The 25,057-nt window shown below is 42.4% G+C and overlaps 1 protein-coding gene across 1 annotated transcript in view; it reads right to left on the bottom strand.

The window, feature by feature from the left end:
- Positions 1-25,057, bottom strand: part of SSU72 (SSU72 homolog, RNA polymerase II CTD phosphatase) — a 42,095-nt gene that overhangs the window by 11,529 nt on the left and 5,509 nt on the right. The window contains exon 2 of the mRNA XM_089534312.1: positions 14,121-14,264. Within this exon, the coding sequence (XP_089390438.1) occupies positions 14,121-14,264 (144 nt within the window). The remainder of the gene's footprint in view (positions 1-14,120; positions 14,265-25,057) is intronic.

Raw genomic sequence — 25,057 nt, 5'->3', positions numbered from 1 at the left:
TTTGTCTATGTGGTACACAAGTGTTAGCTACGGTGCCACTGCCATTGTCTCTAAGAGATCCTTTGCCAGTGTCACCCAGCACTATTGTCACTGCTCAGGAGCTGTTTGGCATATTTAGCGGCTCCTCAGCAGAAGTCGGTCTGACATGGGTAACCCAACCCTACCATAAGCACTGCTACCGTCAGCATAGCCTCTTGCCTCACAGAAGCACATCATCCCACCACCATCACAAGGCAGCACCATGGTCAGAAGGCATAGTTGCATCTTCCAAAAGTATATTACAATCTCTTCTTTTTTAAAGAAATGTATGCATTTTCCTTCTCTCTTCCCAATTTTCAGCATCCCTTTTCTCATGCTTTTATATTTTTTCCAACTGCTTTTCCTTGGTTGCCTTTTTCCTAAGAGAACCTAACTCAAATGCTTTACACCAGGGTGGATGACTATGGCAGGCCCAGGGCCCACTTTTATACCCCGGGATCCTCTGGGGGTCATTTGGACTACTGAAAAACACAGCAAACAAAAAAACCCCAAAGTGACTGGAAGTCCAGTTCTGGCTCTCTAAAAGTGGGGCTCTTTGTAAACCGTTCAAAAGGGCTTTCAGCCTATTCTAAAGGCAAACTGTTACACCTGGAAGCTTCCAGGAACAGAAACTCACCCTCTTTCCTGGGCCGAGAAAATCACTCTGGAGATTTTGGAGGTGTTGAGAGCCACAAAAACATCCTTAGTGGGCTAGATGTGGATTCAGGGACACATTTTACCCACTCCTGTTTTACATCTCCAATGGAAGTATTCAGGTACATGGACATCTACCTGCCTCTCTTAGCTTTTCAGGACAACTCCCAGAATCCTCGCTAAACTGTTAATATCAATACTGACTGGAGGATTCTGGGACTTCTTGGCAAACCTTTTTCTCCTTTTGCTTCCATATTCAGCACTGAACTAATGTGAGCAAAAAGCAGGCTGACATGATCCCAGATCTCTCTTATGGAGGATCAATTTCCAGGAACAATAAAAGAGGAGCAAAGTCCATATGATGTTGTTTTGAAGGGGAAGTGGGGGAAAGTTAACCAGTTTACGTTGTTCGCTATAATTGAGGAGACGGCGCTACAGTTTGCGACACTCCTGTTGTTCAAGTATGATCCCTTCAGCCCCAAGTGTAACGTGATAATACACTTCTACAACACAAGATACACATGAAGGGCATGGGGCATCTCAGAGGTCTATAGAAATGTTTAAGTTGCATTGTTGCAGTTGTAACCTCAAATCACTGAACAACCGTCCTCTCTTTAATCTAACTGGAACTCCCCTTTCCTCAATCATAGGTCAACATAGCTTGGGACATGCATAGCTTGTCCTGTCTTGCTCACACTCCATTTAGCCTCAGAGTGGCTCTGTGCCTTAGGTTAGATTGAGAGATGGTAGCTAGTCAAAGATCACAGTTAACTTTAGGGCTAAGCAACACTTGAACCAGAGTAATTTTAGTTGTAGCCTAACATGACTTAATCAGTATTACCCTTACCAGTGGAGTTCTAATCCACACAACAACTTTTCCAAGGTCTGAGTCTGACCATATTGGCTTTCTTCATCCATACGCTGTTTGGGTCCACTGAGAAGCATCCTACGACTTAGAATCATAGAGCTGGAAGGAACCGCAAGGGCTATCTATTCCAACCTCCTGCTATGCAGGAATACACAACTAAAGTACAGTATTGTGAATCTATTGCAGCTGCTTTTTCCTAAAAAGCCCATAACCCTGCTTCTGGAATACCCTCCAAGGAAAGATTGGTTAAGTAATTCCAAATCCTATGAACCTTTCCTGACCAATTCATTATCCCTACACTTCCATTGCTATCACCATCATTCTGCTAAGTAGATGTAAGTTGACAGCAGACAAAGAGCAGATAATAATCAATGTGGGTTTTTTAAAAATAAAAAATTATTCTAAAACTTGTGTATTTACTTACATTTTTTAAATGCTTCAGCTATTTTAAGATGTTTTCCCACTCTAAAAATGGCCTGTTTGGAATGAAATCTGGATTTCACATAGTCTTCTCAACTCTTACACCTGAACTGATGATCTTCAATTCAGGAAGGGACCTTCAGCTCCTTTGTAGTAGAAGAAACGTAGTGAAATGTGCTCCCACAGATACGTGGTGAAAGCATCTCTTCCAGTCACCTGGTAGTAAATGCACTGTTATTGTTGATTACTGTCAAAGCTGGCTTTGACTTATGGTGCCTTTATTGATGAGATGAGAGCCAGAGTGGCATAGCGGTTTGAGCCTTGGGCTACAACTCTGGAGATCAGGGTTCGATTCCCTGCTTGGCCATGGAAACCCACTGGGTGACCATGGGTGAGACACACACATACTCAGCCCCAGAAAGCCCCATTATAGGTACCATAGGGTCGCCATAAGTGGGAAAGGACAATGGCACAACAACAACAATCAATGAGTCACTCCCAAGACACTCTGTTATTAATAGCTATGCTAAGGGGTCTTGGAAACTCACAATATAAGAGTTTTATACAGGGAGGACTGGGTCTACACATAAAAAGGGTCATGTATCGGTATATGTCTGGTTTAAAAAGCTATTGATTTTTATAACTACTGCAACCAATTAGTATGCACCTTTACTGGAAAAGTATCCAAATAATACATATAAATATAAACTGCTGGTTTAATTTGCTTGCATTTAAATGCACCCATCCACATAAGGTGTACAGGCTTCTCCAAATCAAAGGCCTCATTCCCACTTACCTCTTGATATACCTAGCAAAGGTTAAGTGTGAAAAATTCTTAAACCCTTAGGGAAATGAACCTGTAAAAAAAGTTTATAGAGTACCAAGACATAACAAGGAATGTCAGAGATCAGAAATTTGCTTGACAAGTGGGGATGGGATCCTTTGTAAGAAGCCCTATGTAATCTGCCTCTCTTTCTCAATGTTTGTTGTTAGGTTAGCCTCAGATCCAAAGAGGGGGAAAGACAGCCAAGAACAGCAGAGACTGCTCCTTCCACTTGGAACTGGGGGCCAGGCAACCTGTAAGGACAAGACCTTGGAAAAGCTAAGCTTTCAGAATGCCCAAAACAGCATGGTCAAGCTCTAGAAGGGTCAATGGACCAAATCTTGATGGGAGGAGCAGGTCTTTCTAACAGCAAAAATTGCCACTGATCCTCAGATGCAGTTGTCCACAGGCTGGCACAAGCAGACCTTCCCAAGGTGCTAGGTCTCCGCAGCTGGACACCTATGACACCACTAAATCATCACTACCACTACTTTTAACTGGACAGTATTCTTGCAATACAGCAAATGTGGGGACTACATGGCACACCAGATGTCACTGGACTAAAGGTCCCATCAGCTATTTAGGACAGCCAATGGAATCAGGGAGTCAAAGCTCAGCCTCTGGAGGTTCTTCACCTCTGCAATACAAAAGAGGCCCAGAGAATTATGTTTCCTATACTCCTAGGATGCATATACACTGTAGAAGTAATCCAGTTTGACATAACTTTAACGGACAAGGCTCCATCCTACAGAATTCTGGGATTTGTAGTCTTATGCAGCACCAGCACTCTTTGGCAAAGAAGGCTAAAGACTTTGTAGAACAACAAATCCCAGGATTTCATAGGATGGAGCTACAACACTTAATGTGGCACCAAACTGCATTATTTCTACAGTGTAGGTGCACCTTACATCTTCAGAAGCAAGGGGTGCAAGACAGGGAGTCACACAGTATTCAGACTATACACATGACTGCTGCCAAGAACAGATAGCTTCATTTTATGACCCTTTCAATTTGCTCACACTTACTGTCCCCACTTTAAAATTATGCCTAAAACATCCATTCACATTCACTTCTCATTCATTCTTGCTAATTCTTTTTCTTTCTCTCCTGCTCCATCTATCTCCCCTGTATTAAAAACTAGTGTTCTTGTGGTAGGGAGCCTGCTCATTACTCCATAAAGCAACCTTCCTCTATCTAGTGCCCACAAGATGCTTCTGACATCAACTCCCAGCATCTACCATCATCAGTCATGTTGGCTGGGTGTGATGGGAGTTGCAGCTCATGACAGCTAGAAGGTAGCAGACTGAGGAAGGCTCCAAGAAAACATTAGATTATGCCAATTCCTTACATTCCATACCTTTAGCTTGTGTAGGGGGTGAGGCAGATATGACCTTCAAGATCTGGATTCTCCCTGGAGTTGGACATGTTACTTTTTGGGAACAGAATTCTCCAAGCCTACATCCCAATAGCCATCCTAGCCGGGCAATTTGGGGAGCTGTATTCTCCCCCACCCCTGAAAATTTAAAGCTTAGGGTTCTGAATAGGTAGGAAGCAAATTACCCCAAACCCAAACCTCCTAAACGGTGGCCTCACACCGTCACTTTACTCTCCACAGTGGATCCCACCAGTAGTCTCCCTACAAGTACAATATGCAAGGAATGCAATCTCACATTTTAGGAAGATTACAGTTCTTGCCACTTCTAATCCTTCTAAAATGACTGCTCCCTCATCCAGTCCTTTTTGTGCTCCTTTCTTGGCCTTTCAAGATTTCTGCCCTCACTGAATCTTAATACACTTTACCCTAGACAAGAGGCAGGGAACTTTTGCCCTCCAGAAATATCCACTGACATCTCTTATCAGACCTATCTAGTGTGCTCTATGCAATTGTTGTGGTGTGCCTTCAAGATGTTTCTGACTTACTGTGACCCTAAGGCAAGCCTATCACAGGGTAATCTTGTTCCAACAGTTTTTATCCCCTGCCTCCCACTGAGGCTGAGAGAGTGTGACTTGCTTAAGGTCTCCCAGTGGGGTTCCATGGCCAAGCAGAGATTCAAATTGTGGTCTCCAGAGTTGTAGTCTAATGCTCAAACCACTACACCATGCTGCCCTATGCTGGCATCGAAATATGGATGAAAAAAATCCCCACCAGAACTAAGCACAACCTCCTGCAAAACTGGTCTCCTGGTCAACTAAAACTCCCAGAATCGTTGTCTACCATGGTCAGTCAAGTTTTGGTTTCAGATGGCAAGTCTCTAGGGTCCCTTCATGAGACAAGGGGAAGGGACTTGACAGGGCATGGTCACACATCGTTTTTGTTACGTTTTAGCATACCTAATGCATGCGTTAATTTTTATATTTCTATCATGAATAGGTATGAGAAGTGAGGCTTCTATCACCAGCAACTAGGTTAGCATCCAAAAAAACAAAATACAAAGGAGGAAGGCCTATAAGAACTCCTATCTAAGCAATACATGCCCTCAAAGAGGGCAGTAAAACAACTTTGATCTTATTTTCCCCTACACTAGTCCAACTATCTGCAGAGATCCTACTTGTGTGTCTCTGCTTTTGAATCCTGTTTTACTACCAACATAGGGCCCATATAGACAGGCCAAAATAAAGCTGCTTTGGGTCACTTTGGGGTATGCTGTTAAATGATGGTGCCAGAAGCTGCACCAAAGCTGAACTCTAGTCCTTAGGACTGGAGCGTGGCTTTGGCACAGCTTTTGGCCTCTTAGGACGCATGCATCATTTAAACAGCATACCTCCAAAGTGACTCGAAGCAGCATTTTTGGCCTGTCTGTACAGGCTCATAGTTATCTTGTTTCAAGAAGGGAAGACACGCCTGTCTCCCTTGCCTAATTAATTAAGACTGGTATGGGGCCATTGTGTGCATATTGCATTATCTTACTTTAATCATTTTTAACAAGCTTCCTTCTTTTTTGTGCAATGTGTGTTTTGTTGTACACCACTCGTGTGTTTTCCTTAAAGGGAAACTCAGTAATATTGCAAGGGATTTTTTTTAAAGTATGGCCTGTTACAGACTGCCAAAATAAAGCTGCTTCGGGTCTCTTTGGAGGTATGCTATTTAAATGATGCATACATCCTAAGAATCCAGAAGCTGCACCAAAAGCTGCACTCCAGTGCTTAGGAATGGAGTGTGGCTTTGGTGCGAATTCTGGACTCTTAGGACCCATGCATCATTTAAATAGCATACCTCCAAAGAGACCTGAAGCAGCTTTATTTTGGCAGTCTGTAACAGGCCTATAACTGCATTTAGTAACTGTCTTTTGCCCCACATAACCCAGATCAGGAGGCAAACTGAAAAACACAGAACCCAGAATCTTGATGCAGTTTAGCAACTGAACTGAGTGACTAATTACATTCTTGGTTTGAATTCCAACTCATGAAACTCTGTGTAGGTGTGCCTAAAGAACAGAGGGTACTGCCTCAAGACTGAATTTAGACCACTGACCCATCGACGTCAGTAATGTCTACCCCAGCTTTCTCTAATCTGCTGCCTACTAATGATGCTGCCCATGCTTCCACTGGCTTGGGAGCTAGCTGTAGACAACAGACCCCAGCAGGTTGGGGTGGGCTGGTCTACACCAAGAGTGAAGAACCTCATTCAACACAAGGCTCAGTTCAATTTCAGAGGTTATCATAGGCCACACTGCAGTGGTAGGCAATAATAATAATAATAATAATAATAATAATAATAATAATCTTATTTATAGCCTGCCCACTCATGAGGAATAGGCAAGGCAAATACAAAACCGGCATGGCTCTCTAGGGAAGCCCAAAGAGCCAGATTCAGTGTCAGGCCCTGTGGCTCCACAACTTGGTCTATGCTTACAAGAGACAACTCTCCAAGGTTTTAGAATGGGGAAGGGGCTTCCCAGCCTTGCATAGCGATACCACGGATTGAACCCAGGACCTTTTCCATGCAAAGCAAACATTTTACCACTGAGATACGTGGTAAAATAGATTTCCCTATTTCCTTGATTACTTAAGCAAATTACTTCCCAAGCCTCTTTCCTGTCACCATATGCAGCAGGGGAATAATGGTTATCAAGACTGCAAGTTAATGCAAAGATTGGAAAAATTACTTTTGGACTCCCCAAATCCCTCAACCTGGGGGATATTGGAAGTTTAAATAATAGCATTCAAAAGTTATATTTTAAGTGGCATGTTATTAAGTACTGTATGAATATCCATTCATTGGGGTTGCATCCAGCACACAGTGCAACTTCTATTTGGTTTCTTTTTTTGGACAGACTGGATGTGGTAACAAAACAGACCAGTCAGCAGGGATACTAGAATGAGCACAAGAAAAAGGACTTTTGCCATGTTGAGCTGTCTGTCCATTTGAGCCAACTCCCTTGCACTTTCATCCATGCACATGGGACTTTAATCATATGATGGCTTTGTTTTTAAGTTAGATAGTTAGTACTACACTTGATCTTAGCCAAACGGCCGAGAAGCGATGGTTAGTAAAATCCCAACCACAGCTCACCTTAATCCTAGGAAATGCCTGCAATTTTGCAACCGTTTATATTCCATATTTTGAAACAAATACATCATGTTTCATGATCATCAGCTTCTTTTAGCTAAGTGGCTCATGAAACACATCAAATGGAAATTGTAGATTCTCTGAAAACATGCGAATTGATGGAAAGCTTCTGACTGAACTGTGCAGGACAGTTGTAAGTGCTGGGAACTATGTTAAAAGTATAATTAGTTGTGGTACATGACTAAAAAGGAAGTGAAAAATAAAGTGTCAAAGATAGATTCTATGATTCTTTGCCTTGTAACAAAGTCCATAAAAGTTTAAATTTGCACTCACAATGGCATCTTTAATATCTCAAAAGGAACCCATTATTTTTACAACAGACAAGTATATTTAAATGAAGATTAACTGTTTAAAAACCCCAATATTTTCCAAACATAATTTACAAATTCTGATGGCCTGAGCCCACATTCCTTCTAGAAAAGATACTACATCCCCTTAGTTATACATAATAGGTCCCCTCCACTGACTGGCTGATACTATGCTTATGCAATTAAGCATTATTTACAATGGTTATTTGATAAGAAACCATCATGTATTTAAAAAAGGTTTGAGTGAACACAGAGTACAGAACTGACTCTGATGTATTAACTTTAATCAATGCTGTTCCCTTCTGTATGAAAGTCTGGGTCTTAGCCCAGTAAACTGCTGCCAGTATTTAGCTTCCAAGGAAAGGTCATCTTCCTAAGCCTCAGCACTTCTGATCTAAAACCTATTCATTGTGTCTAAGAACACACACATAGGAGGAATCCTGCTTGCTATTCCCAATTAGAGTAGCTCCACTAAATCAACTGTTGAATGGTGATTCAATGCATAGATAAATCAGTGTGATTCAGTGGGTCAAGTCTAATCAGAAGAAACAAGAGGATTTAGATCAGTTGCCTTGTACAATCCTGTCCTCCCATTTGTGTTTGTTATATGAAAATGCTTCATGTTGTTGTTGTTGTTGTTGTTTTGTGCCATCTACTACTTTCCAGTCCAAGGCCAGTATTCTGACTACTCAAGACTGCCAGTAGCTCTTGGGGTCTTTTCAAGTCTGGCGTTCTGAGACCCTTTTATAAGATAGGAGACCTAGCATATCTAACATGCAATGTGTGCACTATCACTGAACTATGGCCACTCTTTTTTCTCTGAGGCACATGTATAGAAGCATCCCAAAATGGGGCAGTAACAAAGTAGCCCTGCATGTATCTTCTCAACACACATGATCTTCAATTTATCCCGAACCCTGATACAGGTTAATCTCCTCCCATCCCTCACTCCACTTCTTTATAAAAAGGAAAAAGGGTTTTGCACACCCCTTGCCATTCTAAGCAGATTTTTACCTTGAGTTCCTCGGTGTTCATCACTGTAGCACCTTTTGCCTGGCTGAGAAAGCTGCTTCTTGGACTGACCAGATAGACTGGAGGGGATGAGGTGGGAGGGGAATGGGGAGCCACAAATATTTGCAGTGTACCTGGCTTCCATACACTAATAGTAGGGAAACCCCTCCTGGTGCTAAACAAAACAGAAAGCTACTACTACACCCCCATACCATGGAGGTGCTGCCATGAAGAGTTTGCATATAATAAAAAGGAACTACTCTTTCAGACACTGAAGGCTAGGAAAGGCCCTAATTTACCTGAAAGCAAGCCACACTAGGGGGCTTGGCAAACAAAATCTATAGCCGTGTTGGTGAACCTAAGGCACACATGCCAGAGATAACATACGTAGCCATTTTTCATGGCACGTGGCAGGGAAGAAGAGGAACAGGCACACACCTGTTCCTTCTCCTTCCCAGCCATCCTGGGTCTTCAGCTGTCTCTGGAGAAGGTGTGGGGGGAGGAGGAAGAACAGGCATGTGTCTGGACCTCCACTGTCCCGGGCCTACAGCTGCTTTCGGAGAAGCATCCAAAGGCCAGGGAGGTCAGGGGAAGAAATCCCAGCCTGGGAGTCCTGCTCCAGGGGCAGAATTCCTACACCTGGAGGGTGGGAGTCCCACCCTGGCACTAGGTAACACCCAATGCCAGAAAGCCTTTTAGTTTGGGCACTCGGTTCCTAAAAGGTTCACCATCACTGACCTATAGCTTTGGAAGAATGACTTCTTCCAGGGTACCCCAAGCCACATACCATCGTAAAGACAGAGCTCTTTCATCATCCATATTCCCATTTTTAAAGCAGAACTCCCCAGTGGGCCAATCCTTTGTCCCTCCCTGTATAGCTCTTAACAGCTGTTTTATTAGAAAGCAAAACCAATTTTCTCTTTAAAACCCCATAGATCTGAACCAGTCCACCTAACTCTGCAGTGGGGTCAGTTATTTACAGCCAGTGTAGGAACACTCTTGGCAGGGACATAGCCAGGATTTTGGGAAGGGTCCAGACTAAGTGCCACCATTATAATGGGGCTTGGGTGCGGCAGCACACACCATTCATTTTATCAAACGGAAGGGGGGATCTGGACCCCAAGGACCCCCCACCTTGGCTACATCCCTGCTCTTGTCTGTAAGCCATTGAAGACCTGAATTCTAAGCATGACGTTGGCGCCTCAAGGATCATCTAGTGCCTTTTCCACTTACTGCCCTGAACCACGACTGGTACATTTCCCCCCTTATAAGAAAGGAGTGCTTGGTGGCAACAGTTATGCCTCTCTATAACAAGGATGAATTAAAAATAAGCAACTCCAAAAGTGGACAAGGGACCAAAGGATTTTTTTAATTGAATTAAGTTTCTCAGTACAACAATAATTTAACAAGAAAGAAGCATCGCAGATCCTACGGAAATACAACCAACCCTTTTAAAATAGATTCCCAGTCCCACTGCGATGATGGCCATATCAGGCTAGAGAAGTGGGAAGAGAACAACCAGGCCATATATGAATGGTATGAACAGGTAGTAGTCCTCTCTTTGTGATTTTTATGTGCCAGTTCTCACCAAGATGATAAAATTGTCTAGTACTGTATGTATCACTTTAGGCTGTTGGTGGAGGTTCATGTGATAGAACGCTTTCCCAACATTTCCCCCTATAGATATGTTTGTGGCCAAGGAAAGGATTTTTTTATCTCACCTTCTGCAGGAAACACTTTGTGAGTAGCATGTTTTTAAAACATGAAGAGGACAGACTAAAGCAGTTTCTCTAAGCTGATGCACTAGATGTTTCACTAGAAGTAGTCAGACAGCATGTTAGAGGATTATGGAAACAGTGGTCCAATACAACTGGAGGGCATCAGTTTAGGGAAGGACAGTCATAAATACTTGGACCAATGAAGGCGGGACATGATATTCACATTGTGGAGAAAGCAGGCAAGAAAAATATTTCTGTCTTCAGACATGACTAGATCTATGAAGCCATGTAGCCCCACCTTCTGCGGAAGACAGAAAGCTAAAACAGACTAAAGCATTTTTCTCCAACAATACATATTTTGAGATTTCGTTGTTGTTTTTTAGGTTAGCAGATGTGAAAGCATCCAATGACCCATATGGTTTTAAAGAGAAACTGAACAAATTTACATAGTCTATAAGAGAAACTGGATAAATCTCCCTTCCTTAAAGGAAGGAAACCTTAAGTATTAAGATGCATACCTGTGAATATCAGGTGATGAGGATGAAAGGTAGGAAAGACTTGTTTGCTTTAAGCTCTTTGCATGGGAGTATCCTGTTGACATCTGGTCAGCTACTAAACTGAACAAAATGTTGTCCTTGACTCTTGGTATCAGCCAGGAAGGCTCCTCTTAAATTCCTATATTTCATCAAGTAAACCTCATACATACACATGGAACCACTTGCAGTCTGAAGTGGAACAGCCAGACAAAGGTTTATCATACCTCAATGAGACAGACTGGAGAGGCAAGCTCTGTATTTCAAGAGCTACAGACTCCAGGTTCATCCTCAGGCAGCCCCTTAGAGAACAGAGACACCCAAACATAAAAACCTAAAGAGGTATGTGCCGGCAATTGTGTACGGTATAGAAAACCTGAATAAAATTAAAAACAACACTAATGGGAGCAGTAAACTCTCAGATTATTTTCCCACTAGTAACACAAACAAATCGCATTCAACAAACCGAGTCATGGGTTTCCCCAACCCCACAAGCACCCAAGAGTCATTTTAAGACAGCCTTTCCTAATCTGATGCGCTTCAGTAAGGCTTTCACATAGTTGTTTATCCAACACATCTGGAGGGCACCAGAATGAGAAAGGCTGTTTTAAGAGCTAAACAAGGTAAACTGAGGATAAGATCATTATTCTTACTAGTCTGTTGGGCAGTTGGATATCCCTGGATTCCCCAAGGCAGTCCGGGGCAGTTTTATTCTAATTTTTAATAACCAGTTGCACGGAACATTATATGTTTGATGACACTGGGTTGAAAATTGCATGGGCCATCTGGAATGTAAGCAGTGTTGCCCTTCCAAGCCCTCCCACTTCCCCTCTACACTCCAGAGAAAAGGAAACGGTAGGGTATCTCTGGTGACTGCCCAAGTAGGGCATCCTTTCCAGACACAACATCCTGGCTGTTATCGGCATCAAATGGACAAGGAGTGGGGTGGAGGATACAAAGCGTTAAATTCCACTTTTTGAAAGATCTGGGCTAGAAGACTCCTATTACAGCGGGCCCTCCCCTAATGCGGGGATCCATTCCGGATCCTTCTGCATAAGGGAAAATCAGCGTATGCTGGAGCTCCATTGGAAGTAATGGGGCTTGCCCCCATGGTGCACAGTGGCGCAGCGGCATGTGCGCACCCCACTAGTTCTTCCGGGGCACGTGAAGGGCTCTTCTGGCGCGGCTTTCAGCATATGCTGAATGCTTGTGTATGGCACATCCGCATAAAACGCAGGCGCACTGTATCAAGATTCTAGTACCTCTATAGCGTAAGCTTATGGCTTATTCAAGCCTCTTCGTTTTTCAGGTCTATGCGTTTTCACTGATTTTAGAAGTAGGCCAGGGTCACACTGATCTCTCCTGCCATTCATATAGAACAAGTAGATTACTATACTACACTCTTATAGTGCTGCTATTCCACTTTAACTGCTTGTGGTCTCTTCCAACTCTGTTATTCTTTGGTTCTATGAGGGGAATTTACAATTCTCAGCCAGAGCGCTCTTAGGCCTCAATGAACTACAAGCCTCAGAATGCAATAGGAGGCAGCCAGAGCAGTAAAAATGGAATAGCAGCACTATAAGAGTGCGGTGCGGTAATATGGCAAGTGCGTCTTCAGAAGCACTACACCCTTGTTCCCCTTGCACTAACTCCTTGAAAGGAACGAGGGTTTTGTTTGTTTAAATATGATTACATTTTGCAAAAAATCATAAAGTTGAAAAAGAAGAAAAGCAAACCCAGGATATGATGGATCCCAGAGACTGGATATGTGCTTGAAAGTATACCCAGTTTAGAGGCTACAACTGATGAAGGGTGTGTGAACCGAAGTCAAGGTTTTCAGAAGGACATATCTGCATTTTAGCTTCTCCGAAAGGGTGATGAAAACTAAACACTTTTTTCCTTCAGTCAAGACACATGCTGGTCTAGTTACCTCTTACCTGCTTCCTTGACTGAACTACCTAGCATTGTGTGGTAGTCCATAGCCTGCCCAATGTAAAGAACCATCTTTGTGCTGTTAAAAAATAGCACAGGAGCAATTAAAATGAATGAAGATGTCAGAAACCGCTAAGTGTTTCTAGAGATGCGTTTGCACCACCACAGTACTGTTGCAATTACTGTGAGAAGTGCCCCCTCCACCCATCCTAGAGATTTGGACCTCAAATGGGTACTATATTCTAAATCCATCTGTTATATAGGAAAAATTGCTACACCTGAGCAACTTTGCAGGACATCTGCATCAAATAAAGCTGTTCTAGGACATAATGTTGCTATTCCTGTGAAGAACAAAGCCTTTTTGGCACTACTAGGAGAAGGGGAAAACATACTGCCTCTTTTAAAGCAATTCTCACTATACTGTAAGGCAGTATGATTTCTCTAGTAGTAAAAGTCTTTAGCACTTGTCCGGCTACCCTACTGTTACAGGGAGTTTGGATGGCCATGCTAATTTATTCATGGAGGGCTGGGTACAGCAAAACATGCAAATATGGATTGGGAACAGAAAAGGGAGATGGGAATGGAGTTCGAGGAGAGAGAGGAAAGAAAGGGGGACTGCAAAGTACTGTTGTAGGGAAGCCACTACACATTAGATGCAGAGTGACATGTGAAGGCATTGACATTATTTACCACCACCACCACTATAGGCTTGCTGTTTCATATGAATTTAGATGCAAACCTCACAACAGCTGGAAGAAAAATATTTTTTCCAACAGCAATATATTTTTGTGAGCTACAATGGGGGGAAAAACAGCACAGGTCAGCGCATACAGCTGTCTGAACATTTCCCACACCAACAATGCTGGAAGGAAAATGCCAGAGTCAGGAATTGCATACTGTACTGAATCAAAGCTTTGGTTATAGGCCCATTCTGATTTTATGACTACAGACTCATTACAAGTGGAGCTATTATTCTGGGGGCCTCCTGGTTATCTAGAGCATGGAATTGCAATCACATCCCAAGTAAGCACCAAGTGTCAACCTATCTAACAATCCTGAGGCATGCACCGCTAGCCAAAGGAGGGGAAAGCCATTATATGGATGTGTTTAATAACCCTTCCATCGTGTGACGCACCCGCCTAGAACTGGCAACATCAAGACCTTGCCCCAGTCAAGTAGCAGCATGTTCCTTATGGAAACAGGTGAAGAACACCTTTCAGGAAAGGGAACAATGGGGTTTTGAAAAAGGCATTCCGCAGGGATACAGTTCCTTGTCTTTCCTAAGCAGGTCATTGTACATCTGATCGTATGTTGTTTTGAAATCGTAAACATTTGGCTTGTCCGGAGCTGGTCCTGGCAGTTTTACATGAGTCCCAGTACCAAAGGATCGAACGCTGAAACCACGCTTACTGAAAGACACAAAAAAGAGAAAGAGAAAGAGAGGTTCATTAGTTTGCAATGAAGGTTTACATACTGCGGGAGCGGGAAATGTTCACATTACATAATAAGGACAAAGAAGAAAGTGTACATATGACAGTAATACCAATTATGCAACCCCCAGACAAACAAATACTTTTAAGGCGATTGTCTGAATCAAAGCTTCCAAAGCTACTACTGGAAGTAGTAGAAAGAGACGTAGTAAACTGTTCTGGTTATTAATGCTACAACTTTTACTTCTTAACTTTATCCCAAAACTCACTTTTTGACTTGCTGTGGTAAAAGCAAACCAGATTAAGAAATCTACTTGAAAGCAAGAAAAAAATGGCAAGAGGAAAAATCTTGTTAGCTCCCCCCATAGTTATTTTTCAATACTCTAATTTCAAGTCTCTCAGAAGAGTGCCAGTTTTAAAGTGTTCATCAATTAAGCCATTAGCAATTTTGACCCTCAAAGACAGTCTCTCTTGAGTATCTGCATTTGCCATTTCAGAAAGAATAGATATAAAGTCAGCTGTACAATGAACAAAAGGCACTATGTTCAGTTCATTTTTCTCTTCTTCCCATGAAGCAATGGCATACTGAATGGCAAAAAATTTTGACACTGAATACCTTTCTACTATTGATTAGGAAGAGTTTCTGAAAGCATGGCTACAAGGGAAACACTGCTGGCCACAAGAGTTTGGAAATTTCGAAGATACAGATATATATTTTTTAAAACTAATTTCTTACTATTTATGTAGCTACATCCAGTTTATATATATATTTTATCCTTACCTTCTATTAGAATATTTACTAAAGCCTTTTCTCCCAAGAGAAATTGCCATTAAATGGCATATAAATCAGATTAGAGCTTGATTTTTGGTCAACTTCCCAGTGATCTCCCTGGTACCATTGTTGCCGTTATACTGAAGCTGTCGAATACAACTGTCTGTATTCTTTGCACGGCTCTAGCCAAATCCTGTTGCCTCTAAATTATCTTGAGACCACAGTACTTCAGCCTTTGCAAACACTGAAGTGGCAATCAAGATCCAATTGCCAACGTGGAGGCTTCATGTGCCCTTTTTTAGAGCTGCCTCCATTCTACGCTTATCTGTGTCTCTAAGTGCTGTATCTCCTTCTTTAAGAGCTACAGCATGAGAAGTTAACATAAAAATTGGGAGCATCGACCAATGGAAACTTAAGGTACTTCATTTCACATTTTTATAGGTGTAAAGCCTCTGTCCATATGCCAAAAGCCTCTTAGTGTTCAGTGGAGACAACCACTCCAAGGGTATTAATTATTTGAACATTACTAGCAATGGTAACTCTTCACCTCGGTTTTATATGGGATGGGTACTGTGGTTTTAATGTTTGTAATGTTATATTGTTTTTAGCTGATGTTTTAATTGTTTTATGGCACTATGTTTTTAGAATTGTTATTGTGAGCCACCTGGGAGAAAGGCAGGCTAGAAATTGAATGAATGAATGAATGAATGAATGAATGAATGAATGAAACCTTTTGGTTGCTACTTTACTGTTTCTACTCCCTCTGCCTTTATCCTCTTTTGTCTCATCCTGAACATCAACTAACTAAAATTTGGTCAACACTTTTGAGTATTTGCTTGAACTTTTCCATATCAAACACCAATTTATTTATTTCTCCATCCCACGCTCTGCTGGATCATCCTCCATACTCATCTTCTTGTCAGATAATTCATTGTCTAAATCTGATACTAACTCCTCTGTCTCCAAATGCATAGATTTGAGTGCACTTTCCCTACATTCTGCTTTGGTCTTTCTAAAACTTTTGAATCATTGCCCTTTCGTTCTTACACCCTTTTCCTTATTATAACTATTGCTTGCATTTGATTGACTAAAATCACTGGACAGGAAATGGATTCAATTTAATCCTTGCCTATTTAATAAATTAATTTGATTAAACCTATTCAATAAATTTCCATCATTTAAATTCATTAATAATCCTTCCAATCCTGAAAGGACTGCTATGTGTGTCTGTGGCCCCATACAGACAGGCTAAAATATAAATAAAAATAAAAATAAAATAAAAATACAGGCTGCTTTGGGTCACTTTGGAGGTATGTTGTTTAAATGATGCATGTGTCCCAAGAGCCCAGAAGCTGTGCCAAAGCTGCCCTCCAGTTCTTAGGACTGGATCGTGGATTTGATGCAGCACCCGGACTCTTAGAACGCATGCATCATTTAAACAGCATACCTCCTAAGTGACCTGAAGCAGCTTTATTTTGGCCTGTCTGTATGGGGCCTGTATTATATTGTTTAATCCTTCATTTATTCGCTCCCTTATTAATTCTTACAGATTTGCCTGAGAATTACTTGCTGACGTAGAAGGAAGGCTGTTGTGACTGATTGTCCGTCACTATCTGTTGTAACTGAAAAAATTAGGTCGATATTCCTTCAACTGCCTCTATTCTGTCACTTCATACTGGTTTTGATTGCTTTACTTTGTTAATGCAGAGCTGCCATTCAAAACTCTTGGTGATGAATCAGAGAAACCTTGAGCTGACGTCCCAGACTGGTTGCTTGGTAATGTTGCCTTACCCTGCCTTGCCCACGGTGAAAGAATCCCCATTTTCTCTTCCTCTTCTAATATTCATTTACAGTTTTTGGTGTTTTCAGTCTATTAAAAATTCCTATCGTTCTAATGTGGAAGGTTTGTTAAGTATGTGTAGCTGGCTTGGCAGGAAAGATATATGCTGGAGTGTGAGGGATAACCCCTATGTCTGTGCATTGCTCCTATAGACCATCCAGAGAATGCTGAATCAACTTGCCAGCTAGATACAGTAAAAAAAAATACATATACAGAAACACATGGAGGTAGGGGAGACATGAAGCAGTGTGAATGCCAGTGTTAAGCAGTATTTATTACATATTTGCTACAACAGACAAGTCTTTGCAGAGAGGCACTCACATATCCATTTGACAGAAGCAAGCACCTGCTACCATCTGGATGGACACCATGCACAAAATCTTGACAAGTCTCAGAGTCACTGCATTTCCCCCAAGCAGACAAGAAACAGAAGAATTCCTTCCTGAGCATCAGGACTGTCAATGTTCTTACCTTCTATGTCACACATGAATAATGTAAGACCATATACAGTAGGCCCTTCTTATACACTGATTTTTTATACACGGATTCAAGAACCCAGAGTTTGAAAATGATAAAAAAAGTATAAATTTCAAATATCAAACCTTGATTTTCCATTTTTTATAGGGGACAGCATTTTGGTATGTCATTATATTTAATGGGACTCGAGCATACATGGATTTTGTTATCCACGGGGGATCTTGCAACCAAACCCCAGTGTATAACAAGGATCCACTGTATGTCTGTTTGCTAGTGGCCACCCAGATTGCTCTAGGAAGCTCACCTGAAGTCACCACACATGGCCATGAAACCTGTTTTAGAAGTCACCAGTCTATCTTGCAAAAGCAGGTTGTTCATGTTAACTATGCACTGTTTTTTTGTTTTTGTGTTTTGCTAAGGTGTTCCATTATCAGCTCTGCAAGACTGCAATCTGTACCCACTATGCTGGGAGTAAGCCTCAAGGAACTCAACAATACTTATTTCTGAATAGATATAGGAGCGTAATATGAAATACTGCCAGTTGTTACCAAGCACCATACGTAAGTGTGCCATACGTGGCTTAAGCCACCATAAGGAGAATGGAACATGCGCCTATGGCGCACTCGCTGCACCAGATGCGGGAACGCTCTCCCATTGAAACTAATGGGGTTTGAGCTTACACATTTCCCCTCATACACCGGGGGGGGGGGGGGATGTCCGGAACGGATCCCATGTATGGGGAGGGCCCACTGTACTATGTACATGGTTGTTTGCCTTTACAAGACACCACAATAATGCATTATTCTTCAACCTGTGCAAGCACTTCCATTTAGGCCTGCCTAAATTATTCTGTAGTTATGCAAAGGGGGGGATGTACACTGAGAAATGAATGCCTTGTACTCTGTCCACTTACAACTTGACACCATATCCTCAAAGGCTTTGTTGGTATACACACACACAGTTATATATGGAACCCAAGGACCAGAAAGTTGGCTTTTAAAGTAACACACAACACACATTCTCCAAATCCTAAATATCACATTATGTGTAATCCATGTTCTTACATAATCAGACATGACCATTAACAGAATGTGCAATATCCATAACTATCTGTTTGGCTATATTGCAGCAGCATAATTTCCCTAAATATTCAAGTTTGTATGCTGATTGTAGGGGAGAAACAACATATGAACCTGCTTACACAAAAAGCCTAGCACTGCCTATGGAGTACAGTAGCTTTGTAAGGCTTCATGTACACCTCCAAACCCTTTTAACTGGAGATGCCAGCCCACAAATTTGATATAACATGTGTTTGGGTAGTCTACTTCCCAGACCATGAGTAGAGAATTAGCACCTATGACCTGGGTCACTAAAATTTTCCAGGAATCAAACTGCACTGCAGCAGTCCATTGCAGTCTCAAGACACTAATTTAGGAATCTGTACATGAAAATCAAAATGATTAAACATAAGCAGCCTAAAGTTTAGCCAATGAAATATCACAAGCTCTTAAGCACCAGTTTTAGATTTTTTATGAGAGATACTGGCCCCATGTAACTTTAACCCAAAAACCTAAAACACAAAAACAATAGAGAGAAGTTGCACTACTGTAGCAGCCTCCAAAACAGAACATAAATGAGTGCCTCGGGGTGCTTTCCATTATTACTTTTTCCATAATTGGCTTTCCTTTCTTTCTTTCTTTGCTAACCATGTGAAGTGGGGAGATGCAGGAAGCATTAAGACAAACCTGCCACCTCTCAGCTTGAGGCTGATGAATATATGTGGTATTGCACATTATAAAGACAAATAGGCACAAGCAAACTAGTACAACCTTATTGGTGTGTGGGGGAGTTAATGCACATTTTTAAAAAGTACTATATTACTATTAATTCAGTACTGACTATACCACACTGGCTCTCACTTCTTATAGATAGCCCACATAAATTTAAGAGACAACCAGTCCAGCAAGCCCGCAGTCTTGGTTTTATCTTTGACTCTTCTCTGTCGTGTATCCCTCAGATCCAGACCACAGCCAAGGCTTGTAGATTCTTCTTGTACAATATTGCCAAAATCCGACCATATCTCTCCGCCTCTACTGCCAAGATCCTGGTCCATGCCCTAGTGGTCTCACGACTTGATTACTGTAATGTCCTCCTGGCTGGGCTTCCTCTTTCTCACCTCCGTCCTTTACTCTCTGTTCAGCATTCAGCTGCACGCATTATCACTTCCACCCACCGCTCTGACCACATCTCTCCTGTGTTGGCATCCCTTCACTGGCTCCCCCTCCCTTTCCGCATTCAGTATAAGCTCCTGCTGTCCACGTTTAAAGCCCTCCATGGACTGGCCCCTCCCTACTTATCAGACCTTCTTTCTCCTCACCTTTCCACTCGGGCCCTCCGTTCTAGCAGTCAAGGTCTGCTGTCTCAGCCCAGGATTTCCTCTGCCCCATCCCAGATTCGCCCCTTTTCACTCGCTGCCCCTCACTCCTGGAACCTTCTTCCCCCACAAGCAAGAGCCATCACTTCTTTAACCAGCTTCAAAACGGAGTTGAAAACCATCCTGTTCAGAGAAGCCTTCCCAGGCATTGCATAATTGTCGCTCACTATTTGATGTTCTTGTGGTGCCTGTTTATTGAACCCTTTCCTGTATTGCTATGTACTGTATATGCATTATCCTACTTGAGAGTATGTATTTCCCCTGGAAGAAGATTAACCATCCATTATGAAGCCTCGCCCTCCCTCCAGTCCATCTGCCTTGGTCCAGGCCTTGGAGGTAGAGAGGAACTGCTGGACCTCTTACCCTTTCCCTCCACCACTCCCTTCTCCTTCTGTGTCATGTCTTTTTAGATTGTAAGCCCGAGGGCAAGGAATCGTCTAACTAAAAGATTGTATGTACAGCGCTGTGTAAATTTACAGCGCTTCATAAATAAAGGTTAATAATAATAATACAAGTTAACAAAGCTTTGTCACACTTAAGATTATTTCCTTCAATTCTTTCCAATTTTTTCCTTTCACCCACAAACACACAGCAATACACTATTGCTTCATACACTGAGAATACCAAACAAGGGAACATTGTGTCTCACTCCATGTATAAATTATGGGGCTAATTATAGACTATGAGGGATGAGTCAGGCTTCGCTGAGAATAGCTGCAGATGGACCACTGCTTTGACAACTAAAAACTCACAAATAGTTAAATTTACCTGACAGCGCTTCATCTTTGGCATTACACTTTAAGTGCCAACTATAAGAATAAGGGTTGTTCACTAGTAGCACTTGATGTAGTAAATCTGCTGATACCACATACCAAAGGAAACCCCCCTAAGATGTTTGTATTGTGTATGTAACTTAAGTCACCTAGTGCCTTATGATGATGATCTCATGAATATCGTATGTTTCTCTTAGTCAAGAAATACTCAACGGGTGGTTTTTGCCAGTTTTTTCGTCTAACATAAAGCATACAGGACCTCATGTTCGTTGGTAGTTCCCCATCCAAGTACAGTTGGCACTTCATATCCTCAGATTCTTGATCCATGGATTCAACCACCCAAGACTTTAAAATATTCATTCATACACACACACACACACACATATATGCATTGCATCCCTACTTTATGTGGAGGATCCGTTCCAGACTCCCCCATGTAAAGCAAATCCTGTGTATGCTTGAGCCCCATTTAAATGAATGAGGCTCATGCACGAGGCAGCACACTTGCGCCATAGGTGTGTGCCCCATTTGCACCGCCCCTTCTCCCTACGCGGCTTTTAGCAAGCGTACCCACGCATGACACGGACGCACTGTATACACATATACGTACATATATATTCCAAAAAGCAAATCTTGGTTTTGTTATTTTATATAGGGGACACCATTTCACGATGCCATTGTATTTAATGAAACTTGAGAATCCATAGATTTGGTTATCCTCAGGGGCTCTGGAACCAAACTCCAGTGGATATCAGGGGCCCACAGTACTAACCAGGACTGATGCGGCTTTGCTCCCAAGTGCAGGTGGGATGTGGAGCCTTTAAAGTATTTACAACCACAAGAATCCTTTATGACTGGCTATGCTGGCTAGGGCTTTCAGGAACAGAAGTCTGAAACACCTGGAATATAAAAGGTCTCCCACCTCTGAGTTAAACACATTGAAAGATGTACAGAGGATCCATGACTGCAGAATCAAACATTTCATTGGGAATCAACAAGGTGGTTGTCTGCCTCTTAATACACTAAAGCAGTGGTTCTCAACCATTGGTCCTCCAGATGCTTTGGACTTCCGTTCCCAGAATTCCTGAGCACTGGCCACACTGGCTGGATCTCCTGGAAGCTGAAGTCCAAAATGTCTGGGGGTTCGAAGGTTGAGAACCACCGCACTAAAGAGATAATCTGATCTTTGACGCTAAACAGGGTCAGCCCTTGGATGGGAGACTGGCAATGAATACCAGGTACTGTAGGATGTATTTCAGAGGACAAAACTGGCAAAACCACCCCTGAGTATTCCTTGCCTTAAAAAATCCTATGACACTTGTGGGGTTACCATAAGTCAAATAATTACACACGCTTGCCTTTTGGAAGGCCACTAATCCTCAACAAAGGCATTTATACTTGACCATATACATTCATGACCAGTGTGAAACCTTAATGCACTACCTCCCTTTTGGACTTTCCAGGCACTAGCTACATAGGAGAGAAAACTCATGTCTTCAAACAGAGGTCTGCCGTATGGGAAATGCAAACTGGAAAGCACAATTATAAGCATACCCCACTCCAAAATTCTGTTTCCTTCTCTATTACACATTCTTAGGCTACCTCTGAAAAACCATCCAGCTCTGTTCCTGCAAGCTACATTTACAGGCTTAAGGCTCTGCCACTGTCACATCTACTTTGGTCCTATGAATATATATGTGTGTGTGTGTGAATGTCATGCCTCATTTTGCTGCTTCATTTCAGAATGGATAACCCCTTCTCCTGCAACAGAGTGCTGAATGATCCAGATTAAATAGCACCCTTTGAGCTCCTCCTCCAGAGGAAACAAGGGCTTGAATTGTCTTCCGTCTAAGCAGCAGAAAATCTCCACATCTGTAAGCCACCATAAAGTGCTGCAATCATAGAAGTGAGGCAAACATTTGGTTACTTCATATGCATGTTAAGCAGCTTAAAATAGGCACTTTTACATGCAACTAACTGAGTTAACTTTTTGTGTTCCAGCCAGGAGAGGCTTCTCTGGCTTTCTGCGCACGGGAGGCAGGTAGGAAGCTGTTGTTCCTAATGGTGGCATGGCCACGCTGCCTTTGGGAACAACACAGACTTGCCATCCACGGATGCTTAAATCCACATATACCGAGGTTTGACTGTAAACTATACATATAAATTAAGGGAAGATTTGGGGGGCGAACTTTGGGATATTCATATGACTCACAGTTATGTCGAGGTTAAAATATAGGGACATGTAACAAAGGATATAAAAGATGAAGCAAAGGAAAAAGATGCCAAAGAACTTAGAAAATCCCAGTGGGTGTAATTGTGCTCACCAATTTGCCTGATTTTAACCCAGAAAAGTTGACAAACATATACAAATGTGTTATACAAATCCTTTAAAGCTCAATTCTCCTCAGCAATCCTTTGAGAGGAAGCACCAAAGAGCTGCCACTGCTGCTATTTTCCTCCCTAGGCATTCAAAAAGATCAGAAACAGTGCTGAAGAGTAGGCCGGGTTGGTGCTTCTTTTAGCTGCTCCAGGGATAGACTAATTCTTTTGGCACTCTATTCCGGGAAGAGGACAGAACTGAGGAAGGCAAGGAAACAGGAAAAAGCAGGAGCAAGCCAAAATAAGGAAGGGGAGGAAGTGGCCACAAACAACTGAATACAAGGCAAGCAAGCTTAATACCCCCCCCCAACCTCCCTTATAGGAGAACAGAAAAGAAGGGTCTGTTGGTGGAGGAGTACATTTTCCTCCTTCCAACGACAGGATTAAATGAATACTATTCACACTGCTGCTCCTTTCTCTGACTGAACTACCCTTTTCTTTCAGATGGTGGGTTAGGAGCAAGCACAAAAGAGAGGGGAGTGTTCTAGTGCAGCACGTAAAGAGGGAAGAAAAGTGTATGTTGGTGTTAAGGGAACATACTGGACAGAGTGTTTATGGTATTTACACAGCATGCATGCCAAGGAAGACAAAACACTTCCCCGAACTGCTTTTTTGATAACCTCCAATGATTCCCCATTCGACAAAGATGTTAGGATATAAGAAACGCAATTTAGGGAGATCTCTTGGAAGAGTGGAAGCCACAATACTGAAAAAGATTTTCAGTAGCCCCACTCATCCATAGCCATAACAGACAAGGCAATGTTGTGGCTCCTTATTTATGGTCTGAGCTTCTGAGAACAGTAACAGCAGATAGCGTTAGGGCTGACATTTGGGCTTGGAACTCACTGGACAATCTTGGTCAGATACTATGGCCTGTTACAGACTGCCAAAATAAAGCTGCTTCAGGTCTCTTTGGAGGTATGCTATTTAAATGACGCATGGGTCCTAAGAGTCCGGAGGTCGTGCCAAAGCCACACTCCATTCCTAAGCACTGGAGTGCAGCTTTGGTGCAGCTTCCGGATTCTTAGGGTGTATGCATCATTTAAACAGCATGCCTCCAAAGAGACCTGAAGCAGCTTTATTTTGGCAGTCTGTAACAGGCCAGTGTCTCAGCCGTATTCATCTCCTGCAGTTATCCTAAGAAAGGGCTAAGCAACCTGTTGATTTCGAAACCTTTTGGTTTATAACTCCCATAATCTCCTTGTATTGGCATCCTGGTAACCTTACAGGAAGGTCAACACAGAAAAACTAAAACCAGTCCATCAAGCATCTGACAAAATAAGCCACTGCCTAGTAAAGTAAAGCAAACAATTTGGGAGATAGGACACTACTTCAGCAATTGTGTATTTAAATGAGAACTTGTATAAATCAATACCTGTGTTGAAAAGTGTAGCCATAAAAACAAACTGTTCACATTCATCCAGACTGAAGACTGACTTATAAAAATCTTTTCACAGCATATCTTGTGTCATCTGCTTTACAAGGCTTGCAACTCTGGGATATGATTCATCACATACAAAGTTCTACATTTCACTTAGAATGTACCAGAATGTACAGAAGATTCTTTATATGAAGACTTGCTTCCAATAGTTATCTCAGACATAGAGCTGATGAGATAATATCCATTAAATTGAGAATCATAGAATCCTAGAGTTGGAAGAGACTGCAAGGGCCATCCAGTCCAACCCCATTCTGCCATGCAGGAACTCTCCATCAAAGCATCCCCGAAGATGGCCATCCCGCCTCTGCTTATAGACCTCCAAAGAAGGGGACTCCACTACCGAAGGAGAGTGTTCCACTGTCAAACAGCCCTTAGTGTCAGTATGGCGGGATACAGACCGCCCAAAAAGGGTGGTCTATCCGCACCTTGTTTTGCAGCGCAAGGGAGCCGCAGCGGACAAACCGTGTGGCTCCCTCACTCAGCAAGAACCCTTAAAAAGTGGGTTCTTCTTGTGGTGCGTTTGTGACGGCGCAATACACCAATGGTGCACTTGCGGTGTCCAATGACGCCGGGTTGTGCGGACACTAAGCGCCCGTCGCATCAAAATGGCAGTGCCCATGTGTACAGGGCGCCGCCATTTTGACGCCTCCATCATG

The sequence above is a fragment of the Sceloporus occidentalis genome, unplaced genomic scaffold (genome assembly GCF_023333645.1).
Source record: "Sceloporus occidentalis isolate IW3139 unplaced genomic scaffold, rSceOcc1.0.p SCAF_8, whole genome shotgun sequence".
NCBI classification, from domain to species: domain Eukaryota; kingdom Metazoa; phylum Chordata; class Lepidosauria; order Squamata; family Phrynosomatidae; genus Sceloporus; species Sceloporus occidentalis.
Note: the sequence above shows the minus strand (reverse complement) of the source record. Positions and strands in the feature narration are given on the sequence as shown.